Source organism: Pollachius pollachius, assembly GCF_949987615.1.
Source record: "Pollachius pollachius genome assembly, chromosome: 1".
In the NCBI taxonomy this organism is placed as follows: domain Eukaryota; kingdom Metazoa; phylum Chordata; class Actinopteri; order Gadiformes; family Gadidae; genus Pollachius; species Pollachius pollachius.
The window spans coordinates 47,837,518-47,852,120 of NC_136934.1; the positions used below are offsets into that span (position 1 = coordinate 47,837,518).

General features: G+C 47.2%; 1 protein-coding gene across 1 annotated transcript in view; it reads right to left on the reverse strand.

The window, feature by feature from the left end:
* Window positions 1-3,484: 3,484 nt before the first annotated feature.
* Window positions 3,485-14,603, reverse strand: part of adamts16 (ADAM metallopeptidase with thrombospondin type 1 motif, 16) — a gene marked incomplete at its 5' end in the record, with an annotated part of 190,794 nt that continues 179,675 nt past the window's right edge. Inside the window, 6 exon segments of the mRNA XM_079758578.1 lie at window positions 3,485-3,661; window positions 4,066-4,213; window positions 4,637-4,891; window positions 5,539-5,595; window positions 6,581-6,784; window positions 8,262-8,466. Coding sequence (XP_079614704.1) covers window positions 3,546-3,661; window positions 4,066-4,213; window positions 4,637-4,891; window positions 5,539-5,595; window positions 6,581-6,784; window positions 8,262-8,466 — 985 coding nt within the window. The 3' untranslated portion in view covers window positions 3,485-3,545.

Sequence of the window (14,603 nt, forward strand, 5' to 3'; positions counted from 1 at the left end):
TCATGATCCACGCCGAAGAGCCGCAGACGTCGTGCCAGGATTTTGACGGAGAAGAAGAAGAAAGAGAAGAAAAAAGTAGTAGCACAAGAAAGAAGGTCTGAAAGGTGCGGGAATGGCTGTAGGCTGTTCCTGAGAGAAACCTAATAGCCTTCGCTCTGTATCCTTCTAGAGCAGATCTTCAGAGTATAGCTGCCAGGCAGACGGATAATTATGTCGTTTGAATTTGAGATGCAGTCAAAGATAAAATAGTTGACGTTAGAAAAAGGTCTCTTTGTGTCTCTTTGCGTTTCGCCCTGACTTCTTCATTTTATTGATTATGCCTGTTGTTCTTGGGGGGGGGGGGGGGGGGGGGTTCGCTTTCTCTGTGACAATGCAAAGCCTATACTGTCCTGTTTGATCTAGGGGATCTTTGATCTTTGATCCTTTAATCTACTTTGATCGAAACAGGCCTTTTTTCTGCAGGCGTTTATACGTCAACAACATACGTGTGTGTTATTGGTTTGGAGTAAACCTATTTGGTAGGATATGAAACTGAACGGAAGAACACAATGCCCTTTGGAGGCGAGGATGTTACAGTCGATTTGATTGTTACAATGTCCTTAAAATGGAAGTGTCTCCCCTCCTCTCCTCTCCTCTTCCCCTTGGTTGTGTTTGTGGGAAAAGTTTTCTGTTAACTGGTGTGCGAAGCAGCTGATGAAAGTGCATTCCAAATGTCACTGCTGTTTGGGTTAAAGGAACACACACACACACACACACACACACACACACACACACACACACACACACACAAATACATGGGGGTTTGGGGGGGTGTATCTGTGTCATCTGAATTTACTGTGGGCACTTTTCAAATTAACCTAATTAAGGATATTGGCTCCATATAGCTTTGTGTGTGTGTGTGTGTGTGTGTGTGTGTGTGCACTGCATCACTTAGTGAATGTAGGCCAGGGTAAGGGTGTGTTTTTGTTCCCAAGCAAAAGGCTGCTTTGGAAATCAATGAACACACGCACACACTGACTCAGTACCCACAGCTGAAACACACATGCATACACACAGCCCTAAACACCACCCCCTCCCCCCTAACACACACACACACACACACACACACACACACACACACACACACACACACACACACACAGTGCCCACAGCTGACCAGTCCTAAATCTGTGAGCTCGCAGAGTGACGGCAGGGAGGAAAGACCCTTCTTGTCTTCCACCTCACCCCTGGTTCTCTCCCCTCTTTTCGCATTTCTTTTCCATGACAGCACTGCGAGTAGGCCGCAAAGACGGTCCACCCTTCTTTCTCCTCTATCATCTAGCCTTCTGGCCCTCCCTCTCTCTCTCCCCCCCCTCCCAAGGACGACGGGCTTTGATCCAGAGAAGAAGAGAGCACAGGGGATGGTGCCATGGGCATGTGCTAAGCCTGGGTCGGGGGCTTTAAATGGAGAGTCCAGACACCCTCATGTCATAGGTGTTGACAGGGCTAACTTGTTACACTGCCACGAGTGTCAGAGAGCCAGGGTGCTGACTTGCAACAATGCCGCAACGCTCCCGCTCTTGAAGCCCAGGTATGCTCAGGGTTGCCCTCGCCAGGGCGGATGATTCAGGATTATTCAGGTTTTGTTGTGAGATTTATAAATCTCGGACATTGAAGGAATCTTTGTTTTGGGCATGGTTTTTAAGTGGAGGACAGGGAAGAAAACAGACAGTTGCCTCACCCTAACCATTTAAGATTAAAGATAACAAATGTAGTCCACATCACCTCTGGAGATAACAAGGAAGGTGTATCTTCTTCATTTTGTTATCCCCAGAAAAAAACAAAGATTTCAGTTGTCTTCTTTGGCAATAAACAAGACCACCAAAGTCAACCGTGTTTTTTGTGACTCACTGAAGTTTCACTGTCTGTCTAGCCTTCTTACCTTTGGATTCGTGGACCTCCACTATTGTCTGTTAGAACAATGCACAAAAGCTGTCCTGTTTCAGGGCGGCAGGAAGTCCTGCTGCAGGCGAACAAGAACACTTTCCAACTATCAACTCTGTGGTTGTTAGGGTTTGGTCATACATTTCAAAGAGGAACCTGGGGTTTGATGGTAACATTGAGTGAGGGTCAGAATCATCGAGGTGAACAGGAACATGTTTTAAGAGTTGCTAAGAGGAGGGACGTGCGTTTGTTTATTGTGTTTTTTCTATTGCATGCTCGTGTAAAGCGACTCGCCTTGTAAGCCACTGTAGACGCAACATTTCAGTGCTTTCATGAGCCACTTTGCGGTCATGCTCATGCCGGGATTATGAGTTTCCATATGATCAGGAGTCAAAGGTTGAAACTAAGAAAGCACAGACTGTCCATCACTTGTCCACATCCACAATGAATCTATTAAAACAGGATTCTTTAATGGGTCAATCAATATGAAAAAAAAGACTCCGCGGAACATAAAATGTCAAATGTAAAAAAAAAAGAAAAAAGTGCAGGTTTACGCAGAACCTTGCAGTATGCGATACAATTAATGACAAAGGGTAATTAGGGAAGGGGGCGGGGGGGGGGTATGATACAATTAACAAACTGACATGACACATCCTTACCGCTTACAAATTCGGTTTTCCTGCAGTACTGTACTGTTACGCCAATAAATAATAAAAACAAGCAACGCTGTACATGGTTTGTCCAGGAAGTCCTTTCCGAAAGTCTGAGTCTTGGCAGTTCACGTCAGAATCGCACACGCTAAGACATTACTACACGATAGCACCAATGTGTTGAGAGGCTTCAGTCCACCAAACCCCTCCATTTCCTCATGTATGTAATACTTCTTTACATGTTACACAACAAGTGATAAACATCCACATACATCTGCTCACCTGAGGCCAATGCTGAAAGTTTTAGTACAGTACTTTCTGACGGCGGCCATTTTGCAATAACCGTTTTGAATTGAAACATGATTCTCTTCTTCCTTGAGCAAGCCAGGGATTTCTTCTAGGGCCCTGTTCTGGGATTCACCCCGTTGTCTGGTCTCTGAGGTTGTGATCTCTGCACAGGGAAAAGCCTTTTTTATCACTTCCTTTGAGGAAATTAAGCCCAGTTCTTTAAGTTGGCAACGGCTCTCTTTGGACGAAGGACAGAAGGTTTGGCATTCTCGCGAGGAATAGATCTTGTTCTCTGAAACACTATAAACAGGGGGTGTGATTTAGCTGTTTTAGATGTAATCACTCAAAGATTTTTTAATTAGAACAATCTTGTTTTCCCCCCCACTGTTCAATCGTGGCATTCTGAGTCTCCCCTTTATTTCGATGTCCCCCAACCCATTCCTCAGTGCTTTCAGGTTCAAGATCTTGCATCCAGATGTCCGGCATCGCAAGGAGTAGAAAGCGCGCTGTAATCTCTTCTCCGCTTCCGTTGAAATGTCTTCAGATGGCCAGTGCCAGCCACACACCCCTACGAAAGAAACAAAAAAAACTATCCAAGCCTGGGCCTGGATCTCAGTCTCTTTGTGAAGTCTATCAGTCTCTCGGTCTGTCTGTGTATGTCTCGGTGGTGATCTTCTTCTTAGCTTACAGGTTTGAATGGGAACAGGATTCGCAACACTGCTTGCCGTAGAACTTGTGGCTGCAGACGCTGTGCTGCGGAACCAGGTGGCACCAGCTGAAGTGGTCCTTGCATCCCAGGTCTGCAGGGGGGGTTTGGAGGGGTGGAGAGTGATGGTGGAAGACGGTGAACATGAGGTTATATACATATTTAGGTGATACGGCCCGTCGGGTCAATCACGGAATGCAGAACGTAAGTGCTATTGCGTTTCAGACATTTTGAGTCCACGTATAAAACGATATTCTCTACTTGAGATTAATATACGATGGCAGACGTATTTAAATCTTTTAGCTTGTTTTTGGCCAACACACACTCGGCCAGAAGTAGTAAACTAAAAAACGCATATAAGTTCTTACTTATATGCGTTTTGCAAGATAATCTACAATCGGATTGGTTGTTAGTGGCTCATGGAAGCCAATGCTATCCCAGGAGCATCCCCTTTAATAAAAAAGTGTCTTGATGCGCCGGTACTAAAGGCCGACCTACCTTTCTTCTCAGGCTGGGGACAGAAGCTGGTGTTGCAGGCCTGGGAGACGCTGGGCTTAGTGGGGGCCGGACACCCAGAGGCAGGCTTCCCCTGGGCAAGGCACTGGACCGCTCGGGTCTGGACCCCTCCACCACACGATACCGAACACTGCAGGGAACCACGGGGAAGGATCTACGTTAGTTTTTGCTCCATTATCAGTTTTCATTTTCTAGTCCTTGTGGGACGACCCCTGATTCATGGCTTCTTGCTTTTATTCAGGGTTTGATGTAGTCAGAGGACTTGTAGCCCTAACATATTAAAGTGGCGACATCCATTTAGCCTGAGTTTCAATCGAACGACAAGTGGACTGCAGAAAAAGGTTGTAAATTGAAATCCCAAATATACATGTCTCCCTAAGTAGTCCACTCCTATTTACTGCAAGTGCAATGTCTTGAAGCTTGGCCAACACAATCGCCGCCTGACTTGGCTACTGCCTATTAGCCTTTATTAGCTCGTCTGGGCTCTATATACACAGGAACATACTAACAAGGGATAGGGCAGGACTATTAATAAGGCGTTAGGGGATCTGACCTGGGCCCAAGGCGAGGAGTACCAGTCAGTGGGAGCGGGAGGCGGAGGCTTAGGCTGAGGCTGGGGCTTGGCCGGGGGTGGAGGCGGAGGAGGAGGGTGGAGGCGCGGACGCGGGTTCCAGGGGTAGTGTCCCGGGGGGGTGCTCCGGGCTGGGGGGCAGTCGGCCAGGACGCAGGGTCTCTGAAGCGCCACCGACGGCTTGGGCACGTGGTGGCACTTCTTGGCCGCCAGCTCGCGGTACTTGCCCGCAGTGTCCTGGGGTTAACGAGACGCAGAGTTAAAGGTGACATATTACACCACGGGGTGGGAGTGTGATGAGCCGTTACAAGCCGTTTTGAAAATCTCCCTCTTCTGACATCACAAGTGGGCATGTCCACCTAGATGTGCGCTGGATGGACCAGTCCACCAGACTACCCAGTGGACTGTGGCAAATGTTGCTTATCTATCCGTCATACATCTAGGTGGACACGCACACTTGTGATGTCAGAAGAGGCACATTATTAAAACGGCTTGCAAGGGCTAATCCCACTCACACCTGGGGGTATAATATGTCGCCTGCACTGTGTCACTTTCCTACTGCAGCTGTGTGCTCCATAAAATGAACTATCTGAACTAGAACGGTTCTCAAGAATAAAGCGCTAAATCGACAACAAAATTTGTGGAGAATTTTCTCTATAAATAGTTTCATTCTGTTTCTCTTCCCCCCCCTCCCCCACACCTTGAATAGCCATCATTGTAGAAACAACTCAAGCCACTAGAGGCTGCTAATTGGAAAACTTACATTTTGGCCAAAATAAATAAAGATGAAAATTCATCAAAAACTTTCATCACATGTGCAGCTCCGAAATGGAAAATTACAACTTTCAATCAAAATAGCTGTAGTGTAATGTGTTTTTTCATACCTTTTCTGCACACTTGATGAATCGCGTCTGGGACCCACGGCCACAAGTTACAGAACACTAGCAGGTGGCGTATGAATCCAGAGTGAGACCAGAGGTAGAGGAAAGGGAGGGGTAAGGCAAAAGGAGGTAGAAAGGTAAAGTGTTAGGAAAATGAGTTGATTAGATACATCAACATACATTTACAGAGCAGAGTACCCCATGTTTGAGTGAGGCCTTTAAAGGTGCTGTAGGCAAGAGATACGATATAATATTTGAGGCTACTGGGTAAGTATTCAGCCTCTAGAGAGAAAAATTAGCGTTTTCACGTTGAATGCACTGGCCTATGCTGGAACCAATCTACGTTAACCCCCAGCTCGTTTTTGACCAATCAGGGCATCTCCCCCTGGATTTGCTCAGATAATCAACCTTGCCTGTCACCTTGCCTATCAGAGACGTGTGAAACGCAACACTTGTCAATGGAAGAGAAAACGTAGGGAGGGAGGGACCAAAGAGGGTTTCTTTGGGTTTAGTGTCAAACTCTTGCTCTCTTCCGCTGATCTCTGACTCTCTCTTTAAACTCTGGAATTCACCTACTGCACCTTTAATTCCGTTGCGCTCAAATTAAAGGTGCAGTAGGTGAGATTCCAGAGAGTGCAGTTTAAAAGGTAATTAAGGGAGCAGTAGGTGAGATTCCAGAGAGAGTGCAGCTTTTAAGGAGACATATTATGCCACCAGGTGAGAGTGTGATTAGCCTTACAAGCCGTTTCGAAAATCTAGCCCATATGACATCACTAGTGGGCGTGTCCACCTAGATCTGTGCTGGATAGATGAGCAACGTTTACTTCAGTCAACGGGGTAGGCTGGTAGACTGATCTATCCAGCACAGATCTAGGTGGACACGCCCACTAGTGATGTCATATGGGGCAGATTTTCGAAACGGCTTGTAAGGCTAATCACACTCACACCTGGTGGTGTAATATGTCTCCTTTGAAGGTTATTAAAAGCGCAGTAGGTGAGATTCCAACGGGAGAGTGAGGAATAAATGACTGGGTGAATACATTACCTCTTGCCACGTGGAGACGAACCACTGCACCTTGCGCTGCTTGGGGCAGCGCTTGACGAAGCAGCTCTCCTGGCCGCTGGGCTTGTGCACGCCCGCGCAGGAGCTGTCCGGCAGGGTACGGGCGTGGGTCCGGCCCGGGGGGGGGGCCGTGCCGGCACACAACACCGTCCTCTTCCTCAGGCCTTTGCCGCACAAGCGAGAGCACTGCGGACACAAGACGGGACAACGTGCGGGTCGGTGAGGTGAGGGAGCTATGGCCGGCGGGGCGACGACACCTAGTGCTTTTTAACACCTTGGGACGGGGTGTCGGGGAAACTCTGTCCTTGATATCAATGGGAACCATTGCTCACTGCCTTTGCCTTGCTGAACACCTGTTTTCATCTCTCATTTTTTCTGTTGTGGGCGACTCGGGTTTCTGTGCCCTTGACGGCATGACTTGACGGTTTTGTTGAGGCTTTAATAAAAGGAAGTGCTGAGCGACTCTTTTTGAGTGCAAACGCTCTGTGTTTTTGTGTGTTTGGCATGTTACAAGGGCCTGTTAGTTACCTTCTTTGTTTTGCTGTCCTGTAGTTATTTTTCATGAATGATGAATGATTTCACATCAATCATGTGTAATAACTTGATGTCTCATAGCATATGGTGTAAGGGTTTCTGAATCTTGAGCAAGCATCAGGACTTAAGAAAGAGAAAAATATGTCTACAGTTGTCTATTAGATCGATTTTCTTTTGAACAGTTTGGCCTTTTCTTTACTCTTTTCTTCTTGAAAAGTAATTTAGGGATCGCTAGAGACTTCATGATCGTTGTTATCTGAAATCAAGACCCAGGCTTAATCATTTCCAAATCTAAGCTTTTGGAAGGGTTAGACAGAATAAAGTATGAATGAATGGCACCGTGTGAATGGGACCATCTGACTATAGTTTGAGGCCTTTAAACGTACTCTTGAAGTGGATTCAAATCTCGTTTTTTTACCTTTTCAAACAAAACCCATGCAATGTAATAATGATGCTTACAGACATAATGCACTGCCTATGAACTGGTCTGAGGGGGAAGCATGGGAAATCTCAGCGGGCCCATTTGTCACTTAAAGCCATTGAGATCATTTTGGTAAAAATATGCTAAAGCCATCATGGCCAAGGTAAATAAAAATGATACAATCCATTGTCCTGGACTCACTCAATCACTTTTACTTGCTTTAATTTGTTTTGAGGAGAAATTCTCATGGACGACAAAAAAAAACTTTATCCACAGAAGAAAGATGATACGTTTTAAAGAATGTTTCTGTCTTTACCTGCTGAGATTGGCTATGGTCACCTGATTATCCATGTAAACGCGAACACACATGCTAACACACACACGCTAACACACATGCAGACGCACATGCTAGCACACATGCTAACACACACACCAACACACATGCTAGCACACACACACGCTAACACACACACGCAGATGCACATGCTAACAAACACACTAACACACACATGTTAAGACACACATTAGCACACACGCTAACACACACCGCGGAGGCACATGGTAACACAGATGCTAACACACACACGCTAACACACATGCAGACGCACATATGCTAACACACACACCAACACACATGCTAGCACACACACGCTAACACACACACACGCAGATGCACATGCTAACACACGTGCTAACACACACGCTAACCTGTGACCAGGGGCCGGGGCTCCAGACGGGGGGGCAGCTGTGCACGTTGCAGGCCTGCCTCCGGCCTGGGGGGGGGTGCACACACTGGGGGTCCGCCAGGGCGTCCACGTTGCTGCGGCTGGTCCTCTGGACGCACTGGACCTGCCGCGTCTGATCTCCCCCCCCACAGCTCCGGCTGCACGCCCCCCACTCCCCGACAGACCAGCTGGATGGACACACACACACACACACACACGCACGCGCACACACACACGCACACGCACACACACACACACACGCACACACGCACACACACAGTGAGATGGACCGCTGAGTCAGCCCCTCAATCACTCAGGGCGGTGAGTCGGTGAGCCATTGCTTCCTCCAGGCATCTCCCCCCCAAACGTCAACACAACATCAGGCGCTACTGAGCGCACTGTGTGTCGGAGCCCTCCCTCTGTGTATCACCCCTCCAGGCATCTTGGGCACACCCTACTTCCTCTGGAAGTGCAATTGACACACCTGGCCACCAGCCCATTCTACTGTTAATTACAGATTGGAGTACCATTGAACTGTGTTTGACAAAACAAACTCTGTTTCTACAATCACTTACACCTGGGCTTGCTGCGTCTTCTATCCTGCCGCTAGGCACCGTTTAACCTGTTGGACCTTTGGATACTTTATCCTGTTGGACAGCAATACTACAGTGTGTACAGTAGCACAGAGTGACACACACATTCTTGGTGCCAACAGATGTGTGTTTCTCTCTTGCGGTAGATCGATTTTCTACATAGTTGTGCATAGTTTGCACATGGTAGAGATTAGATATCAGATCCCCGACAGGCCGGGAAACACACGCCTTTGAAGCTGGTGCTTTGTAGAAACCGCTTTCATTTGAAAGCTAAGCCCAGTCAAACTATAGCCAATGTAGACACTGTCAAACACAGACTCTGTCACTGTTTGTCTTATAGAGTCACCATGCATCAAACACCACTGATAGCACAGATATAAGGTCCCAATGTCAGCCAATCAGAAAGAGCCATTGTAATAAACAGAGATGGCACTGAGCTCTTTCACCGGAGTATGTAGGGTTTTCACAGGTAATGGGAGCGTACAGTTATTCCTGTGATTTTGTTTTGAGCTTGAAACAGACAAATGTCCCACATTCTCCCTCCTGATAGATAGATCTTAGAGTCTGTTGTGTTTTATCGAAACGACCCCTGACCTCTAAACCCCAAGACCCACTGTTCTCTGTGTATACCCCCCCACCCCCCTCACAATGCGACCTTGAAAAACCCCATTAGATCTGAACTCACTCAGCCCCTCCAGATCCATCCCTGAAGAGGCACTAAGTACTCAATAAATGAACCCAGCTGAGAGCACATCACAAAATCTCAACCTTAAAGTTACTTAATGTCAAATTGGCCGGTTTCTGAAAAGTTTTGTAGGAGAGATGAGCTCTGTAGGGCCTCTGGAGAATCTAAACATACAACATCATGGGAGGAAAATTATCTGCCCACGGCAGATATTACAAGTCGAGAAAAAAAAAACGAAAAAGGCAAAGTAACTTCAGGGGGAAGGCCCGTGCAGCAGCAGCAGTAACGCTGTGTTTGGTCGCGTTGGAGAGTAAGCAGGACGTCCCGGCCAGCGGTCGAAGGATTTCCCCGAGTTCTGGGTTCTGTGAGGGGAGACTAGCAGGGACTGGACGGCCATCAAAGCATGCTTAGAGGGAGGATGAAGAGTGTTTCGGAGCACTAAGTAGAGATAATAAATTTGGGTCGCCGGGTTTCACGTTTTTTACGATTCAGACGCTGACTCATAAAGGGGAACGTTTTTGGATTCATAGGGGATCAAGGATATAAATCGTAATGCGTTGAATGAAAACACAACACCGATATATCCCGGTGGCTGATGTTGCAATAATGCACATATGGTGGCTAAAGATGTCGTAATTCATGGATCGCTGGCGATCGTTTACGGGTGAGTGAACTTTTGTTGGACTCAAAATGGGATGAATTGAATGTGTCTTTTTTGGATTATGTTGTTTTTTTTCCCCCCCGTCATAAATACCTCTATTATATATCCAGGCTGTAGTATAATCATTTTATCACAAGATATACTGGTAAAAATAGCGGTAAATGTGTTGGGACTTCGCCTGATAGAATATCTCTGTGGTTCCCGTTTCATCGGCCTCACAGTTCCCTCTTATATTCGGCCAGTTACTTCACTTTGACGCTGTATCCGATTTCAAATAAAAACAGAAATCACGCAACTATACGAGCCTCCGCGCCCTATAAATAACTAACTAGTTGTCTGGCCTGCAGTGGAGTAAGAGTTTATTAAGGGCTGTAACCCCAGCACTGTGGCGGCTGGGGCTTCGGGTTCCCGTTTGACTCAGTATGCCTGAACAGTGCTCTGGCACTGAACCTCAGCGGCTCCTAAAACCGCCGTGTCCGCAAAATGCTGCCATAGAAGAAAACTGAAGCGCGGGTTCTTCAGATGACAGCGTTTCTCTGCCCTCCCCCCAAAAAATGCTTAACAAACAGAAAACAATACGTTCCTATCCTTTCTGTCTCCGTGCTTAGCCCGCTTAGCTTACCTCTACCGACTCTATGTGTTCTAGCTCTATGCGTAGCCCTCTACCGACTCTACGTGCTATAGCTCTACGCTTAACCCTCTACTGACTCTACGTGCTGTAGCTCTATGCTTAGCCCTCTACCGACTCTACGTTCTGTAGCTCTACGCTTAACCCTCTACTGACTCTACGCGCTGTAGCTCTACGCTTAGCCCTCTATTGACTCTACGCACTGTAGCTCTACGCTTAGCCCTCTACCGACTCTACGTGCTGTAGCTCTACGCTTAGCCTTCTACTGACTCTACGCACTGTAGCTCTATGCTCAGTCCTGTACCGACTCTACGTACCCCTGCTTTAGGCTGGCCTCTAGCGACTCTACATACTGTATCTCTATGCTCAGCCCTGAACCGACTCTACGTGCTCCAGCTCTACCCTTGGCCCTGTACCGACTCTACGTGCTCCAGCTCTACGTGTGGCTCCTGGCGTCACCGCAGACGGCGACGACTGCGACATAACCCTGTGATTGATGTGTTGTGGAATGAGCGGCCGGGCTCTTGTGATCCCGGGCTCTGGAGGTCCCTGAACTGCTGCTGGAGGATGACCAAGCTTCACGCTCTCCAGACGGCACCCAGAGGAGACCCGTTGGCCCGCCGCCCTGCAGGTCCTATCAGGTGGCCCGAACACACACACACACACGGACGCAGACACGCATGTGGAGCGGACGCACACAGACACACACACACACACACACACACACACTCGCACGCACGCATGTGGTGCGGATGCACACACACACGGACACACACAAACACACACATGGAATCAGACACACACACACACATACACACAGACGCATGTGGTGCGGCCACACACACACACACATGCAGACACACACACACCCCGCCTGCCTGGCAGCGGGTCTGTCTGGCTTTCCCGGCGGCTCATCACAGGCATGGAATAGCCTCTGACTATTTAATGTGCAGTTTATGTGTGTGTGTGTGTGTGTGTGTGTGTGTGTGTGTGTGTGTGTGTGTGTGTGTGTGTGGGGGGGGGGGGGGGGGGGGGGGCGGGGGGTGGCTTGTAAGTTCACACCTATCTTTGTGAATGACAGTGTGTGTGTGTGTGTGTGTGTGTGTGTGGGGGAGGAGAGGTGTCGCCGATGTACTTATGAGGGTATGTCGAGCCACGCGGTGATATAAAATGATATCACCCCTCAGAACTCAGTGCAGTGGCGTCGTTTCCATGATGTCATGGCTCTGCCGTCCGCGATCCTCCAGGCTGCCGACGCAGCAGGCCAGAGGAGGAGGAGGAGGAGGAGGAGGAGGAGGAGGAGGAGGAGGTGGCCGGGAGGCGGCCAGAATAGCCCTGACACGCCGAGACTGAAGACTGACGGACTGTCTGTCCGTCTGCCTGAGTGACCGACTGTCTGAGTGACGGACCGTCTGTCTGATTGACCAACCGCCGCTCTCCGGTCTGGCGTCGCCCCCGGCGATCTGTGCTGCTCAGCACATGTTTCAGCCCTGCGTGCCGGGCGCATGCACACGACACGCACGTGCATGTATGCGCATGTGCACGTACACGAAGGCAACCGGCCGCGAGGAAGAAGCGTAAAGCTCAAAACTGATACACTGATGATAATCAGGAATAAAAGGACTGAATTTCTATGTAGTTGTTAAGGGATGCTGAATGGTTGCCGGGACAAAATGTAGATTTGATTAAAGTAAACCAGAGGACCTAACCCTACGCTTTTATTTTGAAACCCTCAAACCACAAAGGGAAATGTCTAAATGAATACACTAACCGAAATCCTGGTGCAAAACCACAACACGTTGCCTCTGGGCTCATCAAGGGGGATAATATACATACATTAATGTGGACGTGTATTCCTCCATTACCCATGTGGCATGACTTAAAGGGCAAAGACATATTCATACAACGCTTCATTAATGATGTGCATGTTGGCGATTTAGTATCATTTGTGCCCTTTATAGTTCCTCCAACATAAAGCACATTGGAACCAAGTCCACAAAACTGCAGCTTAATTTACGTCTGTTTGAAGAAAACGGAAAACAGATGCCAATGCGTGCCATATTTAACTACACACACACACACACACACAAACACACACACACACACACACACACACACACACACACCGACACACGCATTAGCTAAACAGCAGCTGTAGATATTGGCAAAATAGTAAACAGTGGCGTGATAAATGTACAGCTCGTGTTATTGCTACATCTCCTACTTCAGTGCAAACACAACCACAACAACAGGTGTGTTGGTGATTTATCTTCTTGGGTCAGATCTGCGCTAATATGTGGATTAGTTTACACTTCTACAGTCTATTTAAGGAGTAGGTAAGGGGGTAGGGATTCAAATGTTTTGTTTTTAACACACGTCTCTCTCTCAAATCTTTGTTGTGCGCACATGTTTGTGTGTGTGTGTGTGCGTCTGTGTGAAGGGTGAACTAGGCAATGTTTTTCTGGTAGCCAAATGTACAGTCTGTGTCTTTTGGTTTAACTTCAGCATTAAGCTCATTGTTAACGTTCACAAAACGTTTTTTTTCCTTTTTTATTCATACATACGAAAATATACTTCCTCACTCTGCTAAAATACGAAACTCATTTGAAACCGAATACTTGCCCTGGGAAGTAGGAAACTAAAGGTCATGGTACAAGAATGACTTAACAGCAAATGGGGAAAAAATATGGGCTCGGGTCTCAGGGGCCCTTAATTAAAGAAGCAAAACCAAACATTTATCTTAGTAATAAGTACATGATCCAATTTGACATGCTCTGTTACACAGACCATGTCCAGCATAGTAACATAACACATGAATTCGATTCACATACTCACCGGATTGTCCTCTTAGTATAATCTTGTTTAAAAGATGAGCGCAAAAAATCAAATTACAGTTTTCGTTCAACATTGGGTCAGCATTTATTAGATTACGTCCTGAGGGTCGACAGAAAGGTTAATCTGAGTCAGTGGGAACTGTCCCTTAGTGTTCGAACACTGGAAAGCAGGGGCGTGCCGCGTTTACGGAACGGGCTCTGAATGTCATCTTAAAGAAGAGTGGACGACATTGCTAACTTTCCAACTGCCATGGGTCCATAGCTACCACGATTGTCACAACAATGTGTCAACAATTCTTTCCACATTGGTTTACAATATATATACTATAAAAAAATTGGTATATTTGTAAAAAGTAAATAAAATCACAATGCTGCGGTAGGGTAAATGATGATCGTCATTTTGTATATTTTATCCAAACCTCAATGAGTCTCAAATTGACGTAAGTATGACTAAGTATGCCTCTTTCTAAGACTATCATGTCAGTTAAGAGGGATTATTCAGATGTAAGCTCATACATTATTTTCCTACGCGCCACACTCCAAAGGGAAGAAAAAGCATCACAGGTTCACAGGCTGCAGCGTCTGACATTACCCTGCAGAGGAAACCCCCCAAACTCTTTCAGATTTTTTCCATCTGTGAAAGAGACTCAAAGAGTTGTCTTCCCTAGCTACCAGCTAGTGTTTGCCACCAAACAGGAGATAAATGATGAGCCTCTCTGGGATACGGTGGATTTGGTTTCACTATTAACGACATTGGCAACCTGTGACCCACGAATTCAGCTCGCCCACCACCCACTTCTGCAATGTAGACGTGTTGTGATCAACCCATAGAGCTGCGGAGGGCTGTATTAGTGCCGAAACGATAAATATTTGAGAGGAGAAACCATGCAATCGTGGAGAAACAAGAGTTGTTAAGGACTAGGG